Here is an 18914-nt window from a genome sequence, read left to right on the forward strand (position 1 = left end):
ACTAGACATCCAACTACGTCACAGGATCTGAAGCCTTTTTGCCACGAGGAATTGGAAGCTTTTTACCCCAACGATCACAATAAATGGCAAGTAGTTACTGATGCAAATAGGAGTATTTTACTGTTTCTTTATTGCTGTGGTTTGTTCAGTGACTGCGCTACTAGTTTAATATGAAACACACTAAACCTAACAGACATGTGTTCTCGGATCATTAACCCTTTCCAATCCACTGTCTGACGTCTAAAGACATTATGATTTAGGGCTGTACAGCTCGGATGTTGGAAGATGCCCATCGGGGTTCTCTTACTGTATATTGCCAGCCTCTCTGCTGTTGGAGCCTATCCAATGTGTCACCTCATGCAGTACTGGCTTTAGCCAGCAGATAGCGCTGTTGTATAACAGCAGAAAAAGAGTAAGCCCCCTAGGAAAACCAGGATACAAATTGGATTGGAAAGGGTTAATATTTTCTAAAAAAAAAATGGTACTAATGTTACAAACTTATCGCAACTTTCGAGCACCATCTTCAGCGCGCGAGAAGAGATGCTACATATGAATGAAGATAATCCTAAATAAGGAGAAATGCCTGGGTTTAAAATGTGACTACATCTGGAAGGGAACTCATTTAATTCAGCACTTTAGGCCACGTCGGAAGGAAAATCGATGACAGCAGTGATTTTTATTTCTTGTACTGGAACGCTGTCAAGTCTCAATTCCCAGAGCCCAAACCTTTAGATATGAGCCGGGGAACGAGCGCTACAAGAGGCCAGAGGCGAGTTGTTTGGAGCCAAAAAGTGGCAGCGTTACCTCATTAGACGCGCTTCCCAGCTTGTTCTGGTAATCTGTCAAGGTATGTCTCAGAGCCTGAAGAGCAGCAGCTCCGGCGGCTTTGTCTTTATCACCGGATGTCCCTGGAGAACACAAGAACAATGAGAAGAGAGAGTCACAGAAGATTAGTAAAAACATGCAAACTAAAAAAAATAAATCAAGATCCCGCGACTTTTCCTGTTATAAGATTGATATTAATCCTATTAATTAGATACATATGATTGAAACAACTGTAAATAAGCAACTTAATAAAGCATCACCATGTTCTGCAGCCATATATTATAATGAATCCAACATTAAACCCTTAGGCCTCATGTCCAGGGGCAGATTTGACCTATGCAGGAGATCCACAAATCGAGCCGCCCATAGGAATGCATGGGCGTCCGCAACTTAGTTAAAGCATTCAGATTTATTTTGCAGACCTTCTGGTCCAGAAAACAAATCAAGCATGCCCCCTTTCTGTGTGGATCCCGCAGGGATGGCTTCCATTGAAGTCAATAGAATTTGTCCGATCCACAGGAAAGCAGGAGTTCAAAAATAAAAGTGTACTGCACATGCGAGCGGCGCATCTGCAGTTCAGAAGAAAGAAGATCCGGACAGGAGGGAGAAGACCCGGACAGGTAAAATAAAAAAAAAATGTCCTCGGCTGCGGGGAGGGTCCTGCTGCGGGCGAAGTCCAACAGGCCCGTGGACATGAGGCCTTAGTGACCAGCCTATTTTGTGGCTTAATGTCTAAGCGGTTTTCATTGCTGCATTGCAAGCGCCCTAACCCATTGGCAGAGCCATATGAGGGCTTGTTATTTTATTGAGACGAGTCATTTTTTAACGGCACCACTCTGGAGTACATGTAGTGTACTGCATATCTTGCATTACATTTGTTTGGGTTGGTTTTTTTTTTGGGGGGGGGGGGATGGGGGTGCGTTGGAAGACACTTTTCCGCCATCGTTCTTGGGTTTTGTTCTTATGACGTTCACCATTCAGTAAAAATAACGCAACTTTCTTATCTGGATCGGCACGATTACTGCGATACCAAGTTTATAGAAATTTTTCCAGCAGAGGAGCTCTGTGAGGTCTTGTTTTTTTGCAGGAAGAGTTGTAGTTTTTATTGGTACATGTGACTTTTGGATTGCTTTTTATTGCATTTTTGGGGAGGCGAACAAAAGAAAATTAACAATTCTGGCATTACTTTTTAAAGTTATTTTTACTGCGTTCACCATGCGCGATAAATAACAAAATATTTTTATTGTCTGGGTCGTTATGAATCTGGTAATACCCATTATGTGCTGATTCTTCAAAATGTCTTTGGGTATTTTATCCATTTCACAAAGGGTTTTTAAGAAGAAAAACGCACAAACTTTTTAATTGCCAGTACTTTTTTTCTCTTGCTTTGTACGAAAACTGCTTGCTTATTGCAGGATGACTTTTAATTTTTGATGGTACTAGAGATGAGCGAACCTACTCGTTTAGGGCGTTTTTGCACTCGCGCATCGCTTTTTCCGAGTAACTGACTACTCGGACGAAAAGATTCGGGGGGCGCCGGGGGGAATGGTGGGGGGGGGGGGGGAAGAGAGCTCCCCCTGTTCCCCACTGCTACCCTGCACTCCACCACGCCACCCCCCGAATCTTTTCGTCAGAGTAGTCAGTTACTCGGAAAAAGCGGTGCTAGAGTGCAAAATCGCCCTAAACGAGTAGGTTCGCTCATCTCTAGATGGTACCACTTTGAGGTACATATGGCTTTTTTTTAAATTACTTTTTATCCCTGCTTTGTGGTAGTGAGCTGAACATAAAACAGCGATTCTAGCGGGTTTTTTAATGCCATTTACCATTAATTTTATAGTCTGGGTTGTTACAGATGGAACAATTATACAATTAGGTGTTGTTTTTTTTCACTAATAAAACATCATGTAACAAAAAAAAATTACCAGTTGCATCTGAGGGGTTAAACAACTGGGTTGTGTCATCAATAAAAAGCCTAATTAGGAGCAGAAGATTGCAAGCGCTCATCTAATGACTCACTCCTATTGGAAGTCAGCACTACAGAGCTTTTCTTCCATCTCCCTTATTTGCATACAGCTCCAACTTCAGCCTACTCTCTATCTAGCCTGTGCATAGGTGATAAATGTTGATTCGGGGACCACCCCATTACCTAAATATATTACTTATGAGCCTATTATAACATTAACCCTTTCTAATCCACTGTCTGACGTCTAAAGACATTCTGATTAAAGGGTTTACAGCTCCGATACCGGAAGACATCCGGCAGGGTATTCTTACTGTAGTTTACTGGCCGCTCTGTTGTCAGGGGCCTCTCCAGCATGTCCCATACTGCAGTACTGGCTCTAGCCAGCAGATGGTGCCATTGTATAATGGGAGAAGGAGAGAGCCACCTAGGAAACCCTGAATGCAAAATTGGATTGCAAAGAGTTAACATATGAACGCCCAAGGCTGCTCCTCCATGGATGCGACATTACTAACATAAAACATTATGGAAGGTGTTAAAAAGTCTAAAGAGCAAGATCCTGCTTAGTATCCCTTGGGACTCTAAATGTGGTTATTTAGGTAATAAAGTAGCCGTCGCTGTCCGTGTTTCGAGTAATTTTAGGCTTACGCACAAAAGTCATTTTTTAATGAAGGTCATACAATATAAGGTAATATAAAACAGGAAAAAGTGAGAAACTGAGACACCAAATGTCTTGTTAAGTCTTTAGTGTCCTACATAACCTTTATGAATCCACGACCTTACGCGAGTTGTAGAATTTGGCTCCGTCCCATGAAAACATCTGTTCCCTTTGCAGTTACATTGAGAAGACCTTTTTCTCAGTTGGATTCGATGTCTAACCTGTGTGCCCTTTCCTGATGGTCCTCCCAAATTATACAACTTGTAAATCAAGGTATGGACTGACAACAGCAGGTCCTCTTCCCCTTAGCCTTTCCCGGGCAGTCGGAGTAGTGGACTGCTGTGAGGACTACTTCAATCATGTCATCAAATGAGAAAGTGCGGGGAAGGTGGCTGAAGGAGACATCTGCAGAATTCCCACGTTGGAGTCACTTTAGTACATTGACAGATGCATCTGTCACGCTGGACCTTCAACTAACCTGATAGACGATGGCTTGGCGTGTTAAAGCTTTCCACCAGTGTCTGCAGTTCTCTCACGTTACATCCGTAAGCCTCCTCTAAGGAGATTTGGTGCTTTTTGCTCTGGTGGACGGTAAGAAAGAAATTATATTCCAGAATTAAATAGAAGGCAACACTCGGTTTTCTTTTGCTAACAGCTTCTATTATGGCATATTTTTGTGCAAAAAAAAGCTAAATTTCTTCCTTCTTCCAAAAGTGTAGTCTGATGATTAAATATTAATTTACTCTATTAGATCACACGAGGCATAATGTGTCATTGGAATAATATATAAAAATGTGTGTCTGGGTATTATCGTTATGCCCGTGTTATGTCACCCCCTGGTGTGCTGGTTCTTTCTCAGAAAATCTACCTAATGAGAAAAAGTCACTGGAACAAGTTTGTATCAGCAACATCTAGGCAAAGGGGTAGTGTTACATTATTTCAATTGAACAGTTGTTAGGTTTTGCCTGATCTAACAGGATAAGGTCTATGTAAAAATATATAAATAAATTTATATATATATATATATATATATATATATATATATATATATATATATATATATATATATATATATATATATATATATATATATATATATATATATATATATATATATATATAATTTTGTGGCCCAAAGAGCATTCCTAATAAAATACAAGTAGCCCACACTTTATGTAGAGTAAGGCCTCCTTCACATGGGCGACATGGCATCGCCGTGAGAAAATCGCAGCGATATCGCATCGCAGCACTGTGCGATATCACTGCATCTTCTCGCGGCAATACTGCGATTTTGTAGCATCACATGCAAGTATTTTCGGGGGGGAGGGGGGGGGGCTTGAAATATAAGCCCTAGCCCAAAAATAAGCTGTAACTAAAAGGGGGAAAAAAAAGGATACATCACCTCTCCCGCGCTGTCCGTGGCGCCGCCGCAGCTTCTCTCCAGGTCCCTGCACTAATCTTCTTTATTTTCTGGCTGGGGATTGAAAAATCCCAAGCTGCTGGAAGCGCTGGCTGTGATTGGCTACGGCTTAACCAATCACAGCCAGTGCTCGAAGAATGGCTGTGGTTGGTTCAATTACTGCCATTCATCGAGCGCTTGCTGTGATTGGCTAAGTGTCAGCCAATCACAGCCAGCGCTTCCAGGAGGCGGGGATTTTTCAATCCCCAGCCAGAAGAGAAGATGATCAGTGCCGGGACCTGGGGAGAATCTGTGGCCGGGCTGATAGCGCGGGAGAGGTGATACATGTGTATTTTTTTTCCCTGCAGTAAGGGCTTAAATTACAGCTTTGACAGTAGCATTTGCTACTGTCAAAGTCGCATCGCATCGCACGAAGACCACGGAAGGCTCCATAGGGAAACATGGGCTACAAAACCTTGCGTGTCGCGGGCATATCGCCAGACTCGTGAAGTTTTTGTGTCGTTTTGTAGCATGCTACAAAACATCGCGTGTGTGAAGTAGCCCATGGGCTTCTCATACATGTGATTTGTAGCATTGTAGCAATGCTACAAAATTGCACGACTTTGTCGCCCGTGTGAAGGAGGCCTAATGCATCCTAACTGGCTAAATAATGTTTCCCTTCACCGGCTATAAACTTTGTATTGAAAGGAAAAAAAATCTTGTTATTTAGATTATTGAGTTATTGTTGTTAAGATTGCCATACAATCTTATTTGTATAGCACCAACTTATTCCGTAGCGCTTTCAGGTAATTTATTTATTACCTCCCACCAAGCTGGGTGCTTATTTTACCGACCTGGAAGGCTAAGTCAACCGTGAGCCGCTACCTGAACCTTGCAGCTATTGAACTCACAACCTTTAGGTTGTGAGCGAGAGCTTAGGACTGCATTTCTGTTGCCTTAGCATTCTGCACGACACGGGGCTTTACACATCCCATAGTCCACCTGTCATTAGTTTCAGAGTCCAGACTACCTGACTGACGATTTCTGCAAAAATCTCTGTTCTCCAGAAGCTTGGGAAAGCACCGCGGCCACTTCAGTTTACACCAGGCACAGCGCCATATATTGTATAGTGCTTGTGTCTGGTACAGAAGCTTAACCCTTTCCAATCCACTGTCTAACGTCTTCCTATATTCTGATTGAAGCTTGTACAGCTTCAATGTCAGAAGAGGTTTGACAAGGTATTCTTACCATCTATTGCCAGCCACTCCGCTGTCGGAGCCTCACTGGGGCACACACACCATTACTACTGGGGGCCGCTCTGTGGAATGTCACCATTACTACTGGGGGCCGCTCTGTGGAATGTCACCATTACTACTGGGGTCCGCTCTGTGGAATGTCACCATTACTACTGGGGTCCGCTCTGTGGAATGTCACCATTACTACTGGGGGCCGCTCTGTGGAATGTCACCATTACTACTGGGGGCCGCTCTGTGGAATGTCACCATTACTACTGGGGGCCGCTCTGTGGAATGTCACCATTACTACTGGGGGCCGCTCTGTGGAATGTCACCATTACTACTGGGGGCCGCTCTGTGGAATGTCACCATTACTACTGGGGGCCACTCTGTGGAATGTCACCATTACTACTGGGGGCCGCTCTGTGGAATGTCACCATTACTACTGGGGCCAGCTCTGTGGAATGTCACCATTACTACTGGGGCCAGCTCTGTGGAATGTCACCATTACTACTGGGGCCTGCTCTGTGGAATGTCACCATTACTACTGGGGCCACTGTGGGGTGTCACCATTACTACTGGGGCCACTGTGGGGTGTCACCATTACTACTGGGGCCACTGTGGGGTGTCACCATTACTACTGGGGCCACTGTGGGGTGTCACCATTACTACTGGGGCCACTGTGGGGTGTCACCATAACTACTGGGGGCCGCTCTGTGGAGTGTCACCATTACTACTAGGGGCAACCGTGGAGTGTCACAGTTACTACTGGGGGCCACCGAGGGGTGTCACCGTTACTACTGGGGGCCACCGAGGGGTGTCACCGTTACTACTGGGGGCCACCGAGGGGTGTCACCGTTACTACTGGGGGCCACCGAGGGGTGTCACCGTTACTACTGGGGGCCACCGAGGGGTGTCACCGTTACTACTGGAGGCCACCAAGGGGTGTCACCATTACTACTGGGGGTCACGGTGGGGTGTCACCATTACTACTGGGGGTCACGGTGGGGTGTCACCATTACTACTGGGGGTCACGGTGGGGTGTCACCATTATTACTGGGGGTCACGGTGGGGTGACACCATTACCACTAGGGGGCGCTGTGGGGCGTCACTATTACTACTGGGGGCCACTGTGGGGTGTCTCTATTACTATTGGGGGCCGCTGTAGAATGTCACTATTCCTACTGGGGACCACTGTAGGGTGTCAATATTACTACTGGTGGCCGCTGTGGGGTTGTCACTATTACTATTGGGGGCCGCTGTAGGATGTCACTATTACTACTGGTGGCTGCTGTGGGATGTTACTATTACTACTGGGGGCCGTTGTGGGACATCACTACTACTACTGGGGTCACTGTGGAGTGTCACCATTACTACTGGGGCCACTGTAGAGTGTCACCATAACTACTAGGGGCAACTGTGGAGTGTCACTATTACTACTGGGGGCCACGGAGGGGTGTCACCGTTACTACTGGGGGCCACGGAGGGGTGTCACCGTTACTACTGGGGGCCACGGAGGGGTGTCACCGTTACTACTGGGGGCCACGGAGGGGTGTCACCGTTACTACTGGGGGCCACGGAGGGGTGTCACCGTTACTACTGGGGGCCACGGAGGGGTGTCACCGTTACTACTGGGGGCCACGGAGGGGTGTCACCGGTACTACTGGGGGCCACGGAGGGGTGTCACCGGTACTACTGGGGGCCACGGAGGGGTGTCACCGGTACTACTGGGGGCAACGGAGGGGTGTCACCGGTACTACTGGGGGCAACGGAGGGGTGTCACCGGTACTACTGGGGGCTACGGAGGGGTGTCACCGGTACTACTGGGGGCTACGGAGGGGTGTCACCGGTACTACTGGGGGCAACGGAGGGGTGTCACCGGTACTACTGGGGGCAACGGAGGGGTGTCACCGGTACTACTGGGGGCTACGGAGGGGTGTCACCGGTACTACTGGGGGCTACGGAGGGGTGTCACCGGTACTACTGGGGGCTACCGAGGGGTGTCACCGGTACTACTGGGGGCCACCGAGGGGTGTCACCGGTACTACTGGGGGCCACCGAGGGGTGTCACCGGTACTACTGGGGGCCACCGAGGGGTGTCACCGGTACTACTGGGGGCCACCGAGGGGTGTCACCGGTACTACTGGGGGCCACCGAGGGGTGTCACCGTTACTACTGGGGGCCACCGAGGGGTGTCACCGGTACTACTGGGGGCCACCGAGGGGTGTCACCGGTACTACTGGGGGCCACCGAGGGGTGTCACCGGTACTACTGGGGGCCACCGAGGGGTGTCACCGGTACTACTGGGGGCCACCGAGGGGTGTCACCGGTACTACTGGGGGCCACCGAGGGGTGTCACCGGTACTACTGGGGGCCACCGAGGGGTGTCACCGGTACTACTGGGGGCCACGGTGGGGTGTCACCATTACTACTGGGGGCCACGGTGGGGTGTCACCATTACTACTGGGGGCCACGGTGGGGTGTCACCATTACTACTGGGGGCCACGGTGAGGTGTCACCATTACTACTGGGGGCCACGGTGGGGTGTCACCATTACTACTGGGGGCCACGGTGGGGTGTCACCATTACTACTGGGGGCCACGGTGGGGTGTCACCATTACTACTGGGGGCCACGGTGGGGTGTCACCATTACTACTGGGGGCCACGGTGGGGTGACACCATTACCACTAGGGGGCGCTGTGGGCGTCACTATTACTACTGGGGGCCACTGTGGGGTGTCTCTATTACTATTGGGGGCCGCTGTAGAATGTCACTATTACTACTGGGGGCCGCTGTAGGGTGTCAATATTACTACTGGGGACCGCTGTAGGGTATCAATATTACTACTGGGGACCGCTGTGGGGGTGTCAATATTACTACTAGTGGCTGCTGTGGGGGTGTCACTATTACTACTGGGGGCCACTGTGGGGTGTCACTATTACTACTGGGGGCCACTGTGAGGTGTCACTATTACTACTGGGGGCCACTGTAAGGTGTCATTATTACTACTGGGGGACGCTGTAGGGTGTCAATATTACTACTGGTGGCTGCTGTGGGATGTTACTATTACTACTGGGGCCCGTTGTGGGATATCACTACTACTACTGGGGGCCGCTGTGGGATGTCACTATTGCTACTCGGGGCCTCTGTGGGGGTCACTATTACTACTAGGGGCCGCTGTGAGGGGTCACTATTACCGCTGGGGCCGCTGTGTGTGTGTGTGTGGGGGGGGGTCATTATTACTGCTGAGGACGCTGTGGGGGGGAGGGGTGGTCACTATTACCGCTGGGGCTGCTGTGTGTGTGGGGGGTCACTATTATCACTGGGGACGCTGGGGGGGGAAAGGGGAGTGGTACCATTTGGGTATGTTTACACGTGGCAAAAATACTGTAGAATGTCCTCACCGGAAATTTCCGTGGCAAATTCTGCAGCATCCAAAAAGCAGTCAAAATCTGCACGCTATTTTGAAGTGGCCTAGTCCTTTTTATAACGACAGACGTAAAAAAAAACAAAAACTTCATGATAAATCGCCACCCCCCTGACGTGTTGGCACTTTGTGATAAATAAGTGGGTTTTGGGCTGCAGTTTGGGCACTCGGACTCTTAAAGGTTCGCCATCACTGCTCGATACGCTCCCTGGATTCTGCACTAGAGGTTATCGCAGATTTTGCAAGGTCTCCTATTACAAAATACTAGTAATTATTAGGAAATTATAGTACCAGTGTTTCTGGTGAGCAATGTGCCACACAGTTCTGCTACATGCACATCATGCACACACACACAGCTGTGGTACATGGGCATGTGACAAACAAAGCTATGCTACCTGCCATGCGCCTGACAGACACAGCTCTGCTACATGGCATGTGCAGCACAGAAACAGCTCTGCTACATTACATGCACGTCACAGACACAGTTTTGGTACATGATATGTGCCTGACAGGCATGACATGCGCATGGTGCTAACACAGCTCTGCTACAGGACATACATCCATGCTGACTATACACACAGCACATTAGACAAACAGCCACTCGCAGCTCTACTACATTTATGCTGACTGCACACGACACACAGCTCCTGGATACAGTGATCAGCCCCTGGTCATATGATCCCTGACTCCACCCACACAGGTGATCATGATAGGGACGTCATTACAGGTCCTGGTAGTTTCTGTTGGCTTATCCAGCATACAGTACTACTAAATTCCAGAATAGCTACTCCCACAGCAGTGACGTCACCACTGGTCCTTCAGCCCGCCAGATCTCTGTCGTGGCGGTAGGTCGGTGTGTCTTGTCAGGACCACTGATCTGTGGTGGCGGTAGGTCGGTGTCTCCTGTCAGGACCGCTGATCTGTGGTGGCGGGAGGTCGGTGTCTCCCGTCAGGACCGCTGAGTTGTGTCTGACATAATAATGGCTAAGTTGTATTCTCAGTGTGTTAGGACCAGCTTTGACGGTGCCATGGGGCTATGACAGCACCAGGAGGTGGAGCTATGACATCACTGGGGGTGGAGTTATGATAGCGCCATGGGCAGAGCATTAGAATCACTCACTCACATACTAACAGACAAGTGGTTGTTAGTAGTTTGAAATATGTCAAAATCTCAGCTCTGACCAATAAACATCTATGAAGATATGTACACTGTATTAGCTCTAAAACAAGTAGCAGATTTTTTGCTTTATAAGATGCACTTTTTTCCCCCAGCAATGGGGAAGTTGAGGTTAGGGATGTAGGGAAGAAAGGGAGTTCTATAAGGCAAATGTGCCGAAATTTCTCTCAGACACGCGTCCTGCAGACGCTGCTCCATAGCAGGGGAGGAGAGCAGTTCTCTTTCTCCTCTCCCATGGGTGCTCACCACCGATTCGTGGTGAGTACCAGCCAGGACTGCTGCCCCCCCCACGTGCCCCAACAGCTTATTGCCTTCCTATCACGGTACACAAGCGCCACTGTTACAGAGCTCTGCTGCTCCTGCTGTTGAGAAAGGAAAAGAGTAAAAGCAGCCTCCCATCGCCCTGTACTATCCCCTGCACTGGGGATTTCAAAATATTTTTCTCGTCTGTATCATTAGGGGAAACAGCTTTGACCTTGGGTATATAGCACCTGCTGATTGTTGGCAGACACTAAGCAGACAAACGGGTTGGCTCCTCCCGCTTGCTATATACCCTCTGCAGGTACTTGGCTAATCAGTTTTTAACTTAGTGTCTGTAGGAGGCAAACTTCTTCAATCAAGGTCTTCAGGACTACAGGGATGTGGGGACAGGCCAGGCAGCTCGCTACCCGTTCCCCACGAGGAGGGCAACTGGAAAGTGTCCGTCCTCCTCGAAGAAATCATTGCAGGCCAACGGCGCAGTATTACTCTATTACTGAATGGCTGTGAACGATCGAGCACCGGCTGTGACTGGCTGGCGCTAGATCCAATTACAGCGCTCGCTTTGCTGGAGGAGGGAAATTCAAATCTCCGTTTACCAGAAAGAAACTGATATATCAGCGCAGAGGACGCTGCAACTTGCCACCGCAGTGCCTCCGGAGAACATGGCGAGGCACCAGGATGCCACGGACCAGGTGAGTATTGATGTTTTTTTTCATGTAGGTTAGCTAGGGCTTATTTTCAGGGGAGGGCTTATATTTCAAGCCTCCCACGAAAACCAGAGTAGGTCTTATTATCGGGGGGAAACAGTATATGAAAGTGCTTGCATGCAATACCCTTATAAATCCCCGGGATAAGCCTTCTACCCATTATATAGGTATATGTTTGATTTATGGAGGATACTGTTTCTCCTATACTGGGGACATCTGTGCTTTCCAATGCTTAAAGGGGTTGTCTCGCGCCGAAACGGGTTTTTTTTTTTTTCAATAGGCCCCCCGTTCGGCGCGAGACAAACCCAAAGGATGGGTTAAAAAAAAAATATATATATATATATTACTTACCCAAATCCCCGCTCTGCGACTACTTCTTTCTTCCTTCTCCAAGATGGCCGCGGGGATCTTCACCCACGATGCACCGCGGGTCTTCTCCCGTGGGCTCTGTGCGGTCCATTGCCGATTCCAGACTCCTGATTGGCTGGAATCGGCACACGTGATGGGGCGGAGCTACGATGATGATGCGGGAGCAGCTCTCCGGCGCGAGCGGCCCCATTCACCAGGCAGAAGACCGGACTGTGCAAGCGCGTCTAAAAACGCCAGAAGACAGCGAATTTAGACGGATCCATGGAGACGGGGACGCTAGCAACGGAGCAGGTAAGTGAATAACTTCTGTATGGCTCATATTTAATGCACGATGTACATTACAAAGTGCATTAATATGGCCATACAGAAGTGTATAACCCCACTTGCTGCCGCGGGACAACCCCTTTAATATAGGACAATTGGATAAAGTTAATATCTGAATTATGACCCTATTCCTGGGATAAGCCTTCAAGCCATTAGGGCAAGTTAGCAGGTGTGTGAAACACTGATGATGCCATTTTTCTACTTATACATGTATGTGCCTTCTCTTTTCTACTTCTCTTTCACCTCTAGTTATATGTTTTACAGATTTCAGTATAATCGCTGACTACTATCCACGTGTATGCTACATGATATATCCTATTTATATCTCCTTGTACATGAAAGAGGTTTATATTACTTCTTCTACCCAGTTTTAAAATGTAATAAAAATCGTTGGAGTAAAACCCGACATGAAGACGGCCAAATGTGGACAGCTGATTGGCCTTTACCTTCTCAAGGTCCTGCTCCATCACAGCCAAGGTTTCCTCAGAGGTCTGGAGTTTCACAGACAGATCTGTAATCTTTTGGTTTTGCTTCTCTATTTCCGCTTTAAACTCACTTCCCATATAGGAATACTCCTTCTCCAATCTAGAATTTAGATGAACAGATAAACAGGCGATGCATGCAATCTCCACCAACTTCTAGAGAGATACAAACATCCACTCAAGGAGAACGAGACGCTCATCTGGACCGTCTACTGAAAAATACCATTTTTGTAAACTTCACAAATCTCCCCGATAAATACGAAGACGTTTTCCTTTCTGTCAGGGTAGTAAGTATTCTATTCAGTCGCCGTGTCAGTCCAGGCAGAACTTATGATTTATGGCGTTGGTAAGGATCGAACCACTTAGACCACAAGCGGCCATGAGGGCCGTGGAACGCTGATGACCCTTTTTATACAAACAGGGCGACAGTCTTCATACTTTTTTTCTGCCAATGTAGCGGTATGGCACCTTGTATTCTGCAGGGCGAGTTCTAGTTTGTATAGAAACCAATTGTAGGTTCATATAATGTATTCAATACCTTTTTTTTTTACTGTAGGCAATGGAAAAATGCAATTTAATCATTTTTGGGGCAGAATTAATTCTTATGGTGTTTACAATGTGGTATAAATATTGTGTTATCTTTTCTAAGGGTCATTAAAGGGGTTGTCCCGCGCCGAAACGGGTTTTTTTTTTTTTCAATAGCCCCCCCCGTTCGGCGCGAGACAAACCCGATGCATGTGTTGAAAAAAAAACCCGGATAGTACTTACCCGAATCCCCGCGCTCCGGTGACTTCTTACTTACCTTGCGAAGATGGCCGCCGGGATCTTCACCCTCGGTGGACCGCAGGTCTTCTGTGCGGTCCATTGCCGATTCCAGCCTCCTGATTGGCTGGAATCGGCACACGTGACGGGGCGGAGCTACGAGGAGCAGCTCTCCAGCACGAGCGGCCCCATTCAACACGGAGAAGACCGGACTGCGCAAGCGCGTCTAATCGGGCGATTAGACGCCGAAAATTAGACGGCACCATGGAGACGGGGACGCTAGCAACGGAACAGGTAAGTGAATAACTTCTGTATGGCTCATAATTAATGCACAATGTACATTACAAAGTGCATTAATATGGCCATACAGAAGTGTATAACCCCACTTTGTTTCGCGGGACAACCCCTTTAAGATTAGGTCAAAACCAAATATATAGGTTTTTATTGCGTTTCACTACTTTTGCACAGTATAATTTTTTTTTTTATTTACAAAAACACTTTTTACGTGGCGCCACATCCCAGGACCAGAGCATTTTTAATTGTCAGTCAACAGCTTTTATAAAGCTTGTGTTTTTGTAGGACAACTTGTATGCCTATGTTAGGCTGAATGAAGACAATGTCCATCTGTTTAAACAAGAAGGCAGCGAAGAAGCTCTGAAATCATACAGGGAAAAAGACTAAATATGCCAGCGGCCATTCAGTAGTGAGTAGGAGAGGAGATTTCTCTCCTGCACTGCCCCGCCTCCCCTGCTGGCGGCTCCATGAGCAAGCCAGCACCAGTAGCTCATGTGTGACAGCACGGGAGCGCGGACACACAGGGACAAGTGTTGGGCATTGTTTTCCCAACAGTCGTCCCGTGTAAATGGACCTTTATTTCCTTGCATCTCGTGTGACATTTCTTTTTCATTTGTGAATATACTAAAAAAAACTAAAAAACTATTTATTAGATTTGCCTCTTCCCCATCGTCTTCTATGATTTCTCCTGCATTATTTGTTAAAGGGCCAGTGCTCTCAATGCAAATCCTTTTACTGTTTATATAATTGAAGAATAGTTTAGGGTTGTTTTTGCTCTCTTTGGCCATTAGTCTTTCAGCCTCCTTTTTAGCAATTTTGATCTTTTCTTTGCATATCTAGTTTTTTTCTCTGTATGAGTTTAGTGCTTCTTCACTGCCTTCTTGTTTTAGTAGTTTGAACGCTTTCTTTTTGTCATTTATTGCCCCCCTTATAGTCTTGTTGAGCCACAATGGTTTCCTTTTACTTGAAGTTCTTTTATTTGTGAAGTGTATGAACTGCTCACATGAGGTGATTAGGATGTTTTTAAACTTCTCCCATTTGTCTGTACTGTAATTTATGAGGACATTATCCCAATTAATGTTACTGATAACAATTCTGAGCTGGTCAAATTTTGCTTTACTAAAGTTCAGTTTATTTGTCGCTCCCTGATAAGGCTTCTTGTTAAATGACAGCTGGAAGTTAATTATATTGTGGTCACTATTTCCCAAGTGTCCCTGCACCTGCACCCCCGTGTAGTTTTTATTGGTACCATTTTAACATATATGAGCTTTTTCTTTTTTTTCTGTTTTGGGGAATTTAAGAAGTGTGACCCCCCTCGGACAGCTTATTTTTGAGGACAACCCCTTTAAGAACTGTTGTTATACTTACTTGTGCAGTTTATCTGCAAAATCTTTTGCAATAGCCTCTTCTCTGTTGTAGGCATTTTCCACTTCTCGAAACTGACTTCTTATAAGGTCTAAATCAGATGATGTTTGTGCCCGGTTGGCCTTCTCCACTTGTAGTGACCCCTCAAGATCCTGAATCCGCAGCTGTGAAAAGAGGATTACTACAGTCTACCTGCTCATTCCATTGTGCAGATCAATAGTTGGAAGATGACCAGAAATGGTAAGTGTATCATTAGATCATTAGATCTAAAGGTACTAAAGAGAATTTGTGCAAATACTAAGGATCTACTCAATCTATTAGGATACATATTGGTAAAGGCTCATTCTGGTTTTACAAAGTGATGGTATATTGCTTTAAACTGGCTTGAAATTAGCGATAAATGGATAGTGCACGAAAAGTACACAACGCGTTTCGACACAGCGATTATCGCTCAAAAGACGGCTTTTGAGCAAATTTTGAGCGATAATCGTTGTCTAAATGTGCCTTAAGAGCGGTGTCACACAGGCATAGGCTCTACATGCGCACTTGCGCCTTTTATTTGTGCAATAGGTGTTGCGTATTTGCATGCGCATGTTTTACTGTACAAAAAAACATGCAACCATGCTCCCATCCATCCAAATGGGCAATTAGTGTAATTAGTTAAATATGTGCTCTTTCCCTGCTCAAAAGCGCAGAAAAATAGCACACAAAATACGCTTATGTCAACTAATGCACTGAAATCAATGGGTTCTACTGATTAAGGATTGTGAGCGCAAATATGCTCATGTGATTTCGGCCTGAAAGGGGTTGTGCCAAAAAAATGGGATAAAAGAAGATAGGAAATAACTTTCTGATTGTTGGGGATCTGCCTGCTGGGATCTGCACCAATTCAGAGAATGCTTCACTTGGTAATCTGCGGTACTCCCACTGAAATTAATGGATCAGCAGCATGCATGTGCAACCGCCGCAGCACTTATGTGCATACCTTAGGGACCCCCAAGTGGAGGGGACCGCCACGAATCAGAAAGTTATCCCATATTTTGTGGATAACTTTCTATCTTGGCTCAACCCATGGAAAAGGTGAAAAAGAGCAGTAAATGTTGAAAAAGTGGAAGACATTTCATATTCTTGTAGTGAAGAACTTCCGCTTTTCTCGATCCCTATTAAATACTCCTAGTCAGTACACAGCTCATGCCTCGGGAGCTACCTGTATAATTTCACAGTTGTACTTGGACTCCAGGTGCGCGGCTCTCTCTGCTTCGATGCTTTCCTCCAGTCTCTTCACTCTATGATTCGCAGTCTGTAGAGGAGAACAGGACATCATTTTGGGATGATCAGACAACAAATTTAGTTTTTTTAATCAATGAATGTAAATGTTCCACTAACATGTAATATTTGTACTAAAAAGAGGTTCTTCAGCAGCAAATCTGTGTTATACATGACTGGGCCCCAGTGATGGCAGAGCATCATATAACATACACCGAAAGTTCTGCATATCTCCCTTTCAAAATGAGACCTAGATAGTCATCCCGCTCCATCACTCCTTAAAGAGAGGTCCTACAGTAGCGGATGAGCGTCTCATACACTGAATGACTACCTTATTAGAGGCACCCATCTAGAAGAGCGTTGGACTTTGCTTTGACCACCCAAAAAAAATAGAAGGAAGCTCCAATCAGGACATGCAGAGTAAGCTTTTAAAATGTTTTTCACTGATTTATTTTCTCATTTTTTTGTTTTATTAGGGTTAAGAAGCTATAAAAAATATATCTTTTTTTAAAATGTATAATTGTTTATTTTTAAAATTTGTATATTTATTCTAAAATAAAATACAAGAATGGGATCCTCATTTTGTTTTGGACGTTTTTATATATAATTTGTATAGTTTATACTTTTCCACTGCAGCTGGGGCATCCATAGGGCATCCTCAGTTACAGGGGAAATATCCCCCTGTAGTGACAATAGTCACTAACTGAGCTGATCTGGGTCTAATAGGACCCTGCAGCATTGAGTGGCAGGAGGCACCCGATGGTCACATGATCGCTGAGTCACATAGCGGAAGTAGCACTTTTGCTTTCTCCCTTTACTACATAGCATTCAGAGTGCTATGTAGCTGGCAAGAGTAAAGGTAGAAGCAGCTAAAAACACTTTGTCTTCTCCTCAGGGTCCTTAGCTGTGACTATCACTCGACCTGCTCCTGCTTGATTGCAGGAGGAGCTTTAATTCTGCACCGAGATTATGGCTTAGGACCAAGCGGCATAAGTTTACAGTGCTTGGTCCTTAATGGGTTAAGCTGGCCATAGACATTACATGTCTATTATACCGTATATACCGGCGTATAAGACGACTTTTGAACCCCGAAAAATCTGCTCTGAAGTCGGGGGTCGTCTTATGCGCCGGTAATACAAAAAAAAAAAAGTGTAAAAAAAAAAAAAATTCATTACTCACCTCCCCCGGTGTTCTGTCGCGCTCCGGCAGGATGTCGCTCGCTCCTCGTCCCCGGCGCAGCATTGCTTTCTGAATGCGGGGCTTGAAATCCCCGCTTCCAGAAAGCTAATACACACGCCGGCAGCCATGACAGCATTGAATGGCTGTGATTGGCTGAAGGCGCACGTGTTAGCAATCACACCCATTCAATGATGTCATTGAATAGTGTGATTGGCTGAAGCCACGTGTGTTTTAGCCAATCACAGCCATTCAATGATGTCATGGCTGCCGGCGTGTGTATTAGCTTTCTGGAAGTGGGGATTTCAAGCCCCGCATTCAGAAAGCAATGCTGCGCCGGGGACGAGGAGCGAGCGACATCCTGCCGGAGCGCGACAGAACGCCGGGGGAGGTGAGTAATGAATTTTTTTTTTTTTCTCCACTGTATACCGGCGTATAAGGTGAAAGTTGGGGGGTCGTCTTATACGCCCCGTCGCCTTATACGCCGGTATATACTGTAAATAATAATGGTCCAATCATATAATAAAACAACACATACAGTCATAGCATGTAGCTAACTATTTTGCATTAAAAAAAAATTGGGGCCGCGCAGGTACATACTCTCACGAACCAAATGTTCACTTGAAAAACTGTTCATACAGCAGGAAAGAATGTTTCAGGCAGGAATAGTTTTCAGCTCTGACTTTTTATTTCTATGAAAATGCTGGTTGTGGCGATAAGCAAAGTAGTAACGTTGGCCGAGTTCACCATAAAGTAACCATCGCCTGCTAGACCAACAAAGATGGCTGAAGCACTTCTCTGACTACCTGATGCACACTCTGCATTAGCTTCCATCAGTAGTCTAAGACTCTACACCTGCTTAGATTGACCACTGCGGTCCACATCAGGTAGTCAAAGACACGGTTCAGCCATCTTCGTTGGTCCAGAATCGGAGGGTTGCTTTAACTTTGGATTGTTAAAAGTGAGGAAACCCAGTGTAGACCGCTCAATATGAAACACATTTATACCAATGGGGTGTTGATCAGAGCATGCAGCCCATATCAGAGCATTCACCACTTGGTCAGTGCCGCTGTTTCGGGACGTGGAATGGGTTCAGGTTCGCAGCTCATGTGCATAAAAAATAAAATTGCAGGAGAAAACTGGAAAAAAATTACCAATATAAATACCAACATAGATGCTGCTAATCGGACTTCAGCTCTCATTTCTCAGAAGGTCATCAGAAAATAA

General features: G+C 46.3%; 1 protein-coding gene across 2 annotated transcripts in view; it reads right to left on the reverse strand.

The window, feature by feature from the left end:
• The window catches only part of CCDC171 (coiled-coil domain containing 171), a 58954-nt gene that overhangs the window by 24144 nt on the left and 15896 nt on the right, over nucleotides 1-18914 (reverse strand). For both annotated transcript variants that reach the window (XM_066604364.1, XM_066604363.1), the window contains exons 7-11: nucleotides 16453-16545; nucleotides 15249-15409; nucleotides 12789-12927; nucleotides 3922-4024; nucleotides 805-908 (exon numbers count right to left, since the gene is read on the reverse strand). In XM_066604364.1, the coding sequence (XP_066460461.1) occupies nucleotides 805-908; nucleotides 3922-4024; nucleotides 12789-12927; nucleotides 15249-15409; nucleotides 16453-16545 (600 nt within the window). The remainder of the gene's footprint in view (nucleotides 1-804; nucleotides 909-3921; nucleotides 4025-12788; nucleotides 12928-15248; nucleotides 15410-16452; nucleotides 16546-18914) is intronic.

This window comes from Eleutherodactylus coqui, chromosome 5, assembly GCF_035609145.1.
Source record: "Eleutherodactylus coqui strain aEleCoq1 chromosome 5, aEleCoq1.hap1, whole genome shotgun sequence".
NCBI lineage: Eukaryota > Metazoa > Chordata > Amphibia > Anura > Eleutherodactylidae > Eleutherodactylus > Eleutherodactylus coqui.